This window comes from Crocuta crocuta, unplaced genomic scaffold (assembly GCF_008692635.1).
Source record: "Crocuta crocuta isolate KB4526 unplaced genomic scaffold, BGI_CrCroc_1.0 scaffold233, whole genome shotgun sequence".
NCBI lineage: Eukaryota > Metazoa > Chordata > Mammalia > Carnivora > Hyaenidae > Crocuta > Crocuta crocuta.
In genome coordinates this window covers 5,276,023-5,289,236 of record NW_027529526.1, presented here as the reverse complement: position 1 = coordinate 5,289,236, position 13,214 = coordinate 5,276,023, and the positions used below count along the sequence as shown (strand labels likewise).

Sequence of the window (13,214 nt, the reverse complement as noted above, 5' to 3'; positions counted from 1 at the left end):
TGCACATCAAACATTTTCCAGGATGAGTCCTACGTTAGGCCACAGTATAGGTCCTAACAAATGTAAGATTCAAATCATATCAGCATCTTTTCTGAATACAATGGTATAAAACTAGAAATCAATTACCAGAAGAAAACTGAAATATTCACAAGTATGTAGAGATGAAACAACCTGCTACTGAACAACCAATGGGTCAAAGACAAAAATCAAAACAGAAATCATAAAATACATTAATACAAAATGAATATCAAAATACAACATACCAAAACATATGGGATGCAGCAAAAGCAGTCCTAAGAAGAAAGTTCTTAGTGATGAATGCCTACATCAAGAAACAAGAAAAACTCAAATAAACAATGTATCATTACACCTCATGAAACTAGAAAAAGAGCAAACAAAACCAACAGTAGAATGAAAGACATAAAAGAAATCAGAAGAAATAAATGAAAAGAGAGTCTAAAAAGACAATGAAAAAGATGAACAAAACTAGGAGCAGGGTCTTTGAAAAGACAAACAAAAATAACAAACTTGTAGCTAGACCCACCAAGGAAAAAAGAGAACTCAAATAAATAAAACCAGAAATGAAATTGATGATACTACAACTGATATCACAGAAATACCAAAGGCCATAAGAGACTGCCATGAACAATTTTATACCAAAATACGCAGCCAAGAATAAATGGATAAATTCCCAGAAACATACAACCTACCAAGACTGAATCAGGAAGAAAATCTGAACAGATTAATTGCTGAAAAGGAGACTGGATCAATAATCAAAAACCTTCCAACAAACAGAAGTCCAGGATTAGACAGCTACACTGGCAAATTCTACCAAATATTAAAAAAAGAATCAATACCAGTCCATCTCAAACTCTTCCAAAAAAATTGAAGCTGAGGGAATACTTTCAAACTCATTTTAGGAGGCCTAGTTTTACCCAGATACCAAAACCAGACAATGGCACTACAAGACAAAAAAATTACAGGCCAATATGCCTGATGAACATAGACATAAAAGTGCTCAATAAAGTATTAGCAAGCCAAATTCAACAATACATTAAAAGATTCATATATCATGATCAAGTAGGCTTTATTCCAGAGATGTAAGGATGGTTCAGCAAATCAATCATTTTGATACATCATATTAGCAAAATGAAAGATAAAGATAATACAGCCTAATATATGCAGAAAAAGCATTTGACAAAATTCAACATCCATTTATGATAAAAACTCTCAACAAAGTGGGTATAGAGGGAATATTTCTCAAAATAATAAAGGCCATATATGACAAGCCCACTGCTAACATTATACTCAATGGTAAGAAGCTAAAAGCTTTTCTCTAAGAGTAGGAAGAAGACAGAGACGCTCACTATCATCACTTTTATTCAACAGAGTATTGGAAATTCTAGCCGCTCACTATCATCACTTTTATTCAACAGAGTATTGGAAATTCTAGCCAGAGCACTCAGACAACTAAAAGAAATAAAAAGCATCTAAATTGGAAAGAAAAAACTAAAACTGACCATCTGCAGGTGACTGGATATTATTAAATATAGAAAATACTAAGGACTCCACCAAAAATTTTTTACAACTAATAAATGAATTCAGTAAAGTTGCTGGATACAAAATCTATATACAAAAATCTGTTGCATTTCTCTACACTAATAACAGACTATCAAAAAGAGAAATTAAGAAAACAATGTTTACAATTGCATCCAAAAGAATAAAAAACATAGGGACAAATTTAACCAAGGAGGTGAAAGATCTGTACTCTGAAAACTATAGGATGCTAATGAAATAAATTGAAGAAGATACAAATAAATAAAAACACATTCCATGTCTATGGCTTGGAAGAATTAATATTGTTAAAATGTCCATATTATCCAAAGCAAGCTGTGGGTTCTATGCAATTCTTATCAAAATTCCAGTGTCATTTTTCCACAGAAATAGAACAAACAATCCAGAATTTGTACGGAAACATGAAAGACTCCAAATAGCCAGAGCAATTTTGAGAAAAACAAAGCTGGAGGCATCATGTTCCCTGATGTCAAGCTATGCCACAGAGCTATAGTAATGAAAACAGTAAGGTACTGGTATCAAAACAGACACAGATCAATGGAACAGAATATAAAGCTCAGAAATAAATCCCTGCTTATATGGTCAGTTAGTTTATGACTAAGGAGCCAAAAATATACAGTGGAGAAAAAATGGTCTCTTTAATAAATATTGTTAGAAAAACTGGATGTTTATATGCAAAAGAATAAAACTGGACCACTATCTTACACCCTACACAAAAATTAACTCAAAATGGGAAGACTTGAATGTAATACCTGGAAACCATAACACTTCTAAAAGAAAGCAGAGGCAGTAGTAGGCTCCTTGACATCAGTCTTGGTAATTAATTTTTTGGATCCAATACCAAAAGCACAGGCAACAAAAGCAAAAATCAGTGTGTGACTATATCAAAATCAAAAGCATCTGCACAGCTCAGGACACTATCACCAAAATGTTAAGGCAGCCTACTGAATGGGAAAAAATACTTGAAAATCCTATGTCCAGTAAGGGGGGGGGGGACTAATATCTAAAATATATAAAGAACTCATTACAAGAAAAATATTTTTAACTATGTAATGTGATAGATGTTACCTAGACTTCTTATGATCATTTTTCAATATATACAAATATCTAAATCCTTACATTCTACACTTGAAACTATGTTGATATGTCAGTTATATATCAATAAAAAAATCCTTAAAAACATTTCTACAAAGCTACCGTAATCAAACCTGTGGTGCTGGCATATGACAAACATATAGATCAATGATTTAGAATACAGAACCTTGAAATGTACCCTTGTGTACGTAAGATCAAATGATTTCTGATAAGGGTGTAAGGACAATTCAATGGGGGAAAGGACAATCTTCTCAACAAATGGTTCTGGGAAAACTGGATGCCCACATGAATAAGAATTAAGTTGGACCATTACCTAACATCATATACAAAAACTAACTTAAAATCAATCGAAGGTGTAAATTTAAGACTTAAAGCAATATAACTCTTATAAGAAAACAAATATTATCAGAAAACAAAAACTTCATGACATTGGATTTGGCAACTATTTTTTGATATGACACAACAGGCACAGGTAAAAATTCAAAACAGCCAGGTTTGACTTGATGAAAAATTTTAAAATTTGTGTATCAATAGAAACTACCAACAGAGCAAAATGGCATTTTTATAGAATGGGAGAAAATTTTATAAATCATATATGTGATAAAGAATTAAAATTTAGAAATTATAAAGAATTCTAAAACATTTTGGCTGGGTGTTTTTTCCCCCCACAATTCTCTGTGTGTGTGTATGTGTGTGTGTGTCTGTGTGTCTGTGTGTCTGTGTGTGTGGTAAAATACACATAAAATAAAATGTACCATGTTAACCATTTTTAAGTGTACAGGTCAGTGATGAATACATTCATGATATTGTGCTACCATCACCATCATCCATCTCCACAACCCCTTTCACCCTGTACAACTGAAACTCTGTACCTATGAAAGAATAACTCCCCGTGAGCCCTTCCCCCCGAGTCCTAGCAACTAACGTTCTACTTTTTGTCTCTATTTCTTGTAGTATTTTTAAGAAACTCATCTACATAGAATCATACGGTATTTGTTCTTTATTTTGTTACTGGCTCCTTTCATGGAGCATAGTGTCTTCTTTTTTTTTTTAATTTTTAATGTTTTATTAATTTCTGAGAGAGAGAGGCAGCGTGAGCAAGGGAGGGTCAGAGGGAGAGGGAGACACAGAATCTGAAGCAGGCTCCAGGCTCTGAGCTGGCTGTCAGCACAGAGCCCCACGTGGGCTCGAACCCACGAACCGCGAGATCATGACCTGAGCTGAAGTCGGACGCTTTACCGACTGAGCCACCCAGGTGCCTCAGCATAGTGTCTTCAAGTTTCATCCATGTTTTAGTATATGTCAATTTCCTTCCTTTTTACAGCTGAATAATGTTTCACTATATGTATATACAACATTTCGCTTATTCTTTCATTAATCAGTGGACACTTGAGTTGTATCCATTTTTATCTATTACGAATAATACTACTATATACATGAGTGTACAAGTATCTTTGAGATCCTGCTTTCAGCTCTTTGGGTATACACCCAGAAGCAGAATTGCTGGATCATGTGGTAACTTTATTTTTAAATTTTTTGAGGAGCTATCACATTATTTTCCACAATGGCTGTACCTTTTTAAAAACATTCTGACTATACAGTTACAGTGGCTGTGTATTCATTTACAGTTTATGTTGTGCACCAAAAGTGCCCAAGAGTTCCAAATGCTCCACATTCTTGCTGACATTTATTATTTATTGGGGTTTTTTATCATCCATTCTAATAGGTGTTAAGTGGTATCTCATTGTATTTTTGATTTGTATTTCCCCAATAGTTTAGCTATGTTGAACATCTTTTCATGTGCTTACTGGTCGTTTGTGTGTTTTCTTTGGAGAAATGTCTATTCACGTTCTTTGACCATATTGGAATCAGGATATTTGTGTTTTGTTTTGAGTTTTAGAATTCTTTATAATGACTGTCTGATCATTATTTTTTTTTAAATGTTTTATTTATTTCTAGGAGAGAGAGAGACAGCATGAGCAGGGGAGGGTCAGAGAGAGAGGGAGTCACAGACTGAAACAGGCTCCAGGCTCTGAGCTGGCAGCCAGCACAGAGCCCGACGGGGGGCCCGAACCCACGAACCGCGAGATCATGACCTAAGCGAAAGTTGGACGCTTAACCAACTAAGCCACCCAGGCGCCCCGATCATTATTTCTTAAGTGCAGAGTTAAGTGCACTTATTTCTTAAGTGCATTACTTAACCCTTAGTAACCAGGATCTATTTGCTCCGTATTTACATATAATTTCAACAAGTTTTGTTTCTGTTTTCTTGAGTACAGATTAATTGAGTAGAAGACCATGAAGACCTCTTTATAGCTTTTGACTGGGATTTCCAGGTTTTCAGTTAATGCCTATTGGCTGTTTGATTCCTTACCATTATACCAAGCTTGGCTTTTGTTGTTTCTGTTTTGTTTGTTTCACTGCATACCCAATGAAAATGCAAGTGGAGAGAATATTGCTAAACAGGTACAATGACATCAGAAGAAGAGATAGTTGACAACCCGATGAGAAGAAATAAAATAAAATAAACATAAAAGTATATAGTTTTTAGACATCAAAAAAGAACCAACAGCATGATATCTAGTTTGGGGTTATCAGCCCTACCTGTTTATTCCCTTGAGGACAGCACTGTATTCAGGTCAACACATTAAGTGACATTTTTTAATGAATGTATTAATGAATTCTCAAGAAAGGATTTAATTATATTCTCTTTATTGTATTTAAGAAGGTAGAGGAGTGTGCAATGCATTTTACCTACTTTTTGATTCAGGTTGGTGTAATTTGGCTCTTGAAAGGGTTAGTTTTTGTTATAATGATAACAACAGCCACTACTCTTGAGTGCCTCTTCCATGCCAGGCAATGCGCAGGTGTTAAAGATAAATTGTCATTAATTCTGCTGGACAGTGAGCCTGCAACATGGCCAGGCATGCATCTGAGAGGTTTCAGAAAGAGGTTCCTTCTGCTGTGGCTTTGGCAGGAGGTTTTATTTTGAGAATTAAACACACATTGCGTGCCTCTTAAGAAGGCAGAGTATGTACTGATTTCTTTTAATTTAACATATTGAGCTGATGTAGTTAGGTAAGCTTGAATAACAACAACAGTAAAACAATAGCAACAATAATAGCCACCACTTTTAAGTACCTGCTCTGTGCCAAGCAATGTGTTTGGTCTTTAACATAAAATATCTTTACTCCTGCTATGTAGTGATTACATATCCCATTTTATATGATAAGAAACACTGGCTCCAGAGGAGTGTCATCTGCTCAAGGACAATAGGGAGTGATAGAGCTAGACTCAACCCCAGTTGCAATAAGATCCCAAAGCCATGCTCTTACTAACCCCAGACAACTCTAGTTAGAAAGGAAATTAACTTAACTGCACCTTATGGTTCCTGAACAGTGCCTTAAAGAAGTCACCTCTGCAAGGAGCTTTCTGGTACAGTAAAAAGGTTCCTATTTCTATCCCTCGNCATAAGAATTTTCATCCAGGTACAAGACTCTGGCACCCCTGATAAATCATCTTTTAAAAAAACCTTAAACAAGTGCAGGAATCTGATTTAAACGAATGAAAATAAATGTTACAGGTAGAGTTTATCAGCTTGCTGTAAAATTGTTTTTCCAAACTAGATTGTTTCTAACGTACCCTGATTTCCAGGTGTAAACTTATGAAATAAGATCACAATATCAAAGGTCAAATAGCTATTTTATTTTGTTTTAAAACAACTGTTATTATTTTTAAAACTCTAGTATAATGAACATACAGTTTACATATTAGTTTCAGGGATATATATATAGTGATTCAACAATTCTATTCATTACTCATCACAATAAGAACCTATTCATCCGTCTCCCCACCCACCTCCCCTCTGTCAAGCACCATTTAGTTCTTTATAGTTTAGAGGCTATGTTTTGGTTTGTCCCTTTTTGTTTTGTTTGCTTTGATTTTTAAATTACACATAGGAGCGAAAGTGTATGGCACTTATCTTTCTCTGAATGACTTTTTTCACTTAGCATTATACCATCTAGACCCACTCATGTTGTTGTAAATGGCAAGATTTCATTCTTTTTTTATGGCTGAGTCATATTCCACTGTATCTATATATCACATCTTGTGTATCCATTCACCTATCAATGGACACTTGGGTTACCTGTATATTTGGCTATTGTAAAGAATGCTGCAATAAACACAGGGGTGCATTTATCTTTTCAAATTAATGTCTTCGTGTTCTTTGGGTAAATACTGGGTAGTGGAATTACTGGATCATACGGTAATTCTATTTTTAATGTTTTGAGGAACCTCCATACTGTTTTCCACAGTGACATTTCGCATTCCCACAAAGAGTGTAGGGGGGTTCCTTTTTCTTGACAATCTCACTAACATGTGTTGTTTCTTGGGTTTGTGATTTTAGCCATTCTGACAGGTATGAGGTAGTATCTCAGTGTGATTTTGATTTGTATTTCTCTGGTGATTACTGATGTTGGACATCTTTTCACATGTCTATATGCCATGTGTATGTCTTTGGAGAACTCTTTTTTCATGTCTGCTCATTTTTTAATTGGATTCTTTGCTCTCTGGTGTTGAGTTGCATAAGTTCTTTCTATATTTTGGATACTAATACTTTATTGGATGTATTATTTGCAAATATGTTCTCCCATGTAGTAGGTTGTCTTTTAGTTTTGTGGATTGTTTCCTTCACTGTGCATATTTTTCCTTTGGTGTAGTCCTAATAGTTTATTTTTGTTTTTGTTCCCCTTGCCTGGAGACTCAAATCTAGAAAAATATATATACGGCTGATGTCAGAGGAAGTACCACCTGTCCTCCCTCGAAGGATTTTTATGCTTTCAGGTCTCACATTTAGGCCTTTATTTCATTTTGAATTTATTTTTGTGTATAGTGTAAGAAAGTGCTCCAGATACATTCTTTTGTGTGGAGCTGTCCAGTTTTCCCAACACCTTTTGTTGAAGAGACTGTTCTTTCCCATTGCATATACTTGTCTACTTTGTCATAGATTAATTAACCATATAATCGTGGTCTTATTTCTGGGCTCTCTACTCTGTTCAATTGATCTATCTGCAGAGAGACCAACCTTTAAAATAAAGCTTGAAATTGCTGGAAGCCACCCTAGCACTTTCTGGGTACAGACCCTGATTCCTGTCACACACCACCAGCCCATGGTTTGTAGCCACGATTTCAGAGTGAGGAATGAATGTTGGCTTTGAAGGCTCATGGGACATGTGGCAGCCAGAGGGAATGTTGTGAACCTGCCAACTGAGGTGGCCAAAAAATTGGCCACTACAGTAGTCATTTCTTATCCATTCATCACCACTGCCTTGAATGAAGGTATGGTTGCTTCTTGCATCAGCAGAATCCAGTCCAGGGACACACATATTTAAAAATTATTTCAAAGGGTTCTTACATTAGAAACCTCGAGACTTGGAGTGGAAATCATATCTCCCAAAGTATGTGGCACCTGAGAGGTCATCTATGACAGCCTCAAGGCACAGAGCCCAACCCTCCTGTCACACATTTTCTGCTATGCCACCTTCACCGGTTTGGTTCTGCACCTCCAGGTAGAAAGCCTAAGGCCAAAGCTTAGATCCTCAACTGCTGAGCCAAGGTCCTAGACGGGGTCAGCAGGGGTGGTCTGTGTGTACCCTCTGGCAGGCACTCACGGAGCCTGAGATCCACCATCCTGAGCCCTGTCCCTTGCTCTGCTCACCATTCTTTACTGTGTGCCATAGCACATTTGCATCCTATTAACCATTCCCGGGTTCTCCCGCAGCCTTACCAGTATTCCCTGCACAGAGTTCTCCAGCCCCAAGCTTCTATTCCCTCAAGGCAGAGCAAACTAAGAGTTAAAAAGGAGGAACTCCATATAAAGACATGTTAGAAGCAAGGTGTCCCTGAGCACAGAGGCCACCAACCTGGAAGAGGAAGAGATGTGGCTCAAGGTAGATGTGTCCTAACACACTGAGGCTTTTGGGGATTGAGGAGAGCGGTACACNTTGGACAACTTGGCAAACAGTAGCCGGAAGCAAGGGGCAGCTGGGCAAATGGCTCCAGCAGGCTGATGACCCAGAGGAGATGGATGGCACCATAGGAAGAGGGAAAGGCTAAAGGTTTGTTTGGAGACTTGGGAAGCATTGGTGTCCTACACCCTCAGGCTGAGGTGGGTGGGGCTCTCTGCTCCTCCTCACCCAGGTAACGGACCACTCAGCCCAAGTCTAGGAAGCCACACACGGTGGAAATCAGAAAAACAGATCGCGATTTCACAGAATCCTCCATTTCGGCCTGAGCATTCTTCTAAATCTCTACCTTGTTAGGGGACAGGTACATGGTTACTAAGGACACCACATTGTCAAAATGGGAATAAGGTCCCCATTTTAAAGATGAGTACATTGAGGTGTTGCGAAGTTATTTTCCCTGATTCTCCTGCCTGGAATTGGCAGAGCTGGAACTGAGTTCTGACAAAGTTCTTGCTGTCATTTCTATCTCTTACTTCCCGGGAGCTCTGGGTTACAGCCCAGAATCAATACTGTTGCATGTTAACCCTCCAAGCCTCACTTGGACGGGGCGGTGGCGGGAGTGTGGGGTTAGGTGGTTAGGGTCAGACTTGAGAAGCCAGGATTCCCTGCATCCCGGATCTTGCCCCTAGACCACATAGCTAAAGATAGAGTGGGCACACGTTCAAAGCCTAGCGGAACTGCACAGGTGAAATTTACCATGACATCAAACTGCCCTCAACTTCCTGCTCACTTTATAAGGATCTTCCTTCTTGGTCCCATCCCTCTCCCTCCCTCCACTTGCATCAATGACCTCAATGCAAATACAAATGGGATGGTCCCGCCGAATGTTCTAGGTTCTAGACGCAAATGGGTGACACAATCCATCTGGGGTACGTGATCTTTTCCCTCATTGGTTGCTCAGAGCTCCTGGACCACCCCAGACCCAGAGCAGCGGGAATAAGAGCAGCTGCTGGTGCTGGGAGGCATCAGAGCCACTGCTCTGCTCAAGTGTCCCCGACACTTCCACAGCGCCATCGCCTGACGCCAGCGCTGCCGCAGCTGCCACCACCGGTCCTCCGATCTACCTGCTTCCTGCTGCCAGGTGAGCCCCGATATTCCTGCCTTAGCTGTATGATTCTCTCTCTTTCTTTTCTTCTCTCCCTCTTCTGCATCAGTTGTTCTTGTATCTGCTCTTCCTCCCCATCTCAGACTCACTGGGCACTCTGTCTGGGTCTCTTCAGCACAAAATCTCTTACTCGCTATTCATGCCACAGGTAACGCTGAACTGTCTCAGTTCGGAAACTTCCTACTTTATTCTTTCCACCAGTTTCGCTGTCTCTTGCTGCAGTTGCACTCAAGACGCTGGGACTCTGCAGGCACCGCATACACAGTAGGATGCAAGGGTGTTCACGGGTCATGTTTTGTGCCTCATGGTCCCTGGGAAATTGGTTCAGAACCTGGACCAGTGCCAGTGGGTGGCAAATAGGTGCAATGACTAGGGGCTGGTAGTCTGGAAAGGCAAGTTCCAGTAATGAGTCCTGGGAGCTTTTTTCCTGGTTTAAGTCCTGGCTCCAGTTGAAGACTCTGCTAAACTTGGTTCTTGCAGGGCATTCTCAGCTGGAGTGTGGAGCAGGTGGGCAATAGAAGCTGTTTCTTCAGTTTCTCTAAGATTCCAAAGGCAGAGATCTCCCTTTTTAGCCATACCTCCCGATCCCCCAGATAGCCAGGTATGATCAAAAGCCCTAACACGGAGTGCCATCCTGGGTAGGATAGAGGAGCAGCCTTAGTGACAGGGCGTTCCGAGATTGTCTTCAATGCAGACGTGGCCAGCAGGTAATGTAGAGTGTGTAAGGTGGTGGGGATGGGGCTATGCACTGAGTCCTCTTCCCTCAGTGTCCTGCTAGGATAGCCTGCTACACTCTCACTGGATCTTTCCACAGTCCCCAGTGAGGAAACAATGGGGAAAGGAATGGCACTCCCAGCCTGAAACCACCATGCCTGGGAGTTACAGGTAGAAAGAAGCAGGCTAGAGCCCAGGTTCTTGGGCTCATGGAACATCAAACTGGTGCAGAAAATGACATTATCTTTCCCTTGCAGAGCAGCGCCATGGGATTCTGGAAGTTCTCTCCTTTCCTGGTTCTTGGCATCTTGGCCATGTACCAGGTGGGCATGCTCCAGGCAGCACCATTCAGGTAAGCCAGCCCTGCCCGGAAGTCTCTCCTCTCCCACTGCTCCTGGGATCAGACAATTCCATTCTCAGAATTGTGGTGTGCTGAAAGGTCACTAACTGGTGAGGGGGCCGAGGGGGGTATATGTTTTCTGATAGAAGATGTGTAGCACATAATTAAAAAATAGCACTGATACACAATATTCTTTGTTTTTCAGATAACTCATTGAGTCTCACAGAATGCTTTTGTTGTTTTTACTAGGAAGCCCGGCTGCTTATCTTGGAGAGAAGCAGGCAGGGACTCAGAGCTCTTATTGGTTTTCTTTGCCTCCTCAGGTCTGCTTTGGAGAGTCCTCAGGACGCCCCTACATTCAATGAGGAGCAATTGCGCCTCCTGCTGGCTGCACTGGTGAAGGACTATGTGCTGATGAAGGCCAGCGAGATGCAGGAGGAGCAGGAGACTGAGGGCTCCAGGTGAGGATCCCCACTCCACTCAGCTCAGGGACTCCCCTCTCTCCTGTCATGCCCAGGAAGGTATATTCTAAGACCTAAGAGAGAACACAGCTGTACAGGAGGCCAGCACACTGCCATGGCTCACTTCAGCATGGGGCCCAGCTATTCTCAGACTCCATTGAAAATAGATGTCACAAAGAGAGACTATGGTTACACCACATGGAAAAAGGTCCATTTCTGAAGGCCATTGGAGATGGTATGAAATCCCCCATCTGGAAACTGGTCTGGCAGTACTGAGGAGACTTCCCAGCATTGGAGGAGTTAGGTTGGGGTCAGTGTGGGGCCATAATTCTCTGTTTCATAAACCTTTTTTTGATTTTTAGTTTATTTATACAGGAAAGAGAGGCTGTTACAGCTCTGTATTCCATGGCCACTCACACAGAGCCACCCTGGGTTTTCTGACACCCCGGGGAATGTCTGTGGGAGTGATCATGGCATTTCCCCCAAGAGCCTGTCTATTTCTGCAGTGATAATTGTTATTAGGGGAAAGATGTAAGGTTAACTGGTGCTTCTCAGAGCAGTAATTTTACGATGATGGTTCTATGTGGCAGGTATTTTTTCCAGCCTCTTACTAACAGGTCTTCTCTTCTTTCTCCATCTTGCTAATCAGGGTCACTGTCCAGAAGAGAACCTGCAACTCTGCCACCTGTGTGGCCCACTGGCTGGGAGGCCTGCTGAGCAAAGCTGGAAGCGTGGCAAACACCAACTTGCTGCCCACCTCTATGGGCTTCAAGGTCTATAACAGGCGCCGCAGGGACCTTGGACGTAAGCAGTAAACAACTCCAGGAAGAAGGTGACTGCCCTTGTAGTGTCAGATGGGAGGATGGAAAACTGGGTATTGCAGGGATGCAGTCCACACTTTAACCCTCCCTGAGCCCACATAGAAAAAAACCCAACAACAACACAAGGCAATGTGCCCACTCTGGTATCTGGAAAAATAAAATGGGAGTCCCAGTAGCTGAAACTCCTAAAATTTAGGTTCATTTTCTCCATTTTCCCAATATCACCCTGTGCCACTGAGATTATCTGCTAAAAAATATAGATCTGTTTATTTAAATGCTGTCCCACGACGTTATAATTATGACTATTCTCTCTTTTGAGTTTTAAAGCTAAGGACATCCTTTTGGTATCAACACTATAATGTCACGTACATCTGAATTCAGAACATGTAAATGAGATAAGAGATTTCAATATTTTCACAATTAATAAAGTTACTGAATTCTGTTATTTTTTTTTCCCCAGGTCACCATGAAGCGAACTCTACTTTTAATTTGTAATGAATGCAACTCATAGAATACGGAGCATGGAAGACACTAATAAATGCATGCTTAATATTAAAAACATTCCCTTTAGTTTGAAATAAACTAAAGCCAAATATGAAATAAAATCACTGCAATTACCTACTGTGTATCTCTTTGTATTGATTGTTCAATAAACATAGTAGCACGTCTCACTGGCTTATCAGGTAGCAAAAGTGGGCCCTGTCAGCCAACCTATTGGTGTTGGCAATCCTCATAAACCTCAGGGGGACGCAGCATCGCTGCCGGGTGGGTGTCTGGGGACACATAATAATGCTGTGCCCACACAGAACCCTTTGTTTGAAAAAATACAGTTACTGGTGAACTTCATTAAGATTAAAAAAAAAAAAAGGTTTTAGAGACACTTAACAGGAGTCCCTCCTGCTGTTTATGGTGTTTTCCCCAGCAAAGTCTAAACACCTATGAACACTTTGTTGACAAGGCTGACCACGAAGCAAAGGCAACATGCTTGGGATGGGATAGGTCTTCAGTATCCTGTACCTTTAGATTTTAAGGAAACACCTATAATGGAAGAAGAACTCTAGACATCTCAAAAACACT

At 40.3% G+C, this 13,214-nt stretch overlaps 1 protein-coding gene across 1 annotated transcript; it reads left to right on the top strand.

The window, feature by feature from the left end:
* Window positions 1-9,691: 9,691 nt before the first annotated feature.
* CALCB (calcitonin related polypeptide beta) lies at window positions 9,692-12,630 on the top strand. The gene is made up of 5 exons (XM_077761060.1): window positions 9,692-9,777; window positions 10,773-10,867; window positions 11,179-11,316; window positions 11,966-12,148; window positions 12,598-12,630. Exons 2-4 carry the CDS (start codon window positions 10,782-10,784, stop codon window positions 12,129-12,131), a joined length of 390 nt encoding a protein of 129 aa, XP_077617186.1. The 5' UTR covers window positions 9,692-9,777; window positions 10,773-10,781; the 3' UTR covers window positions 12,132-12,148; window positions 12,598-12,630.
* Window positions 12,631-13,214: the final 584 nt, after the last annotated feature.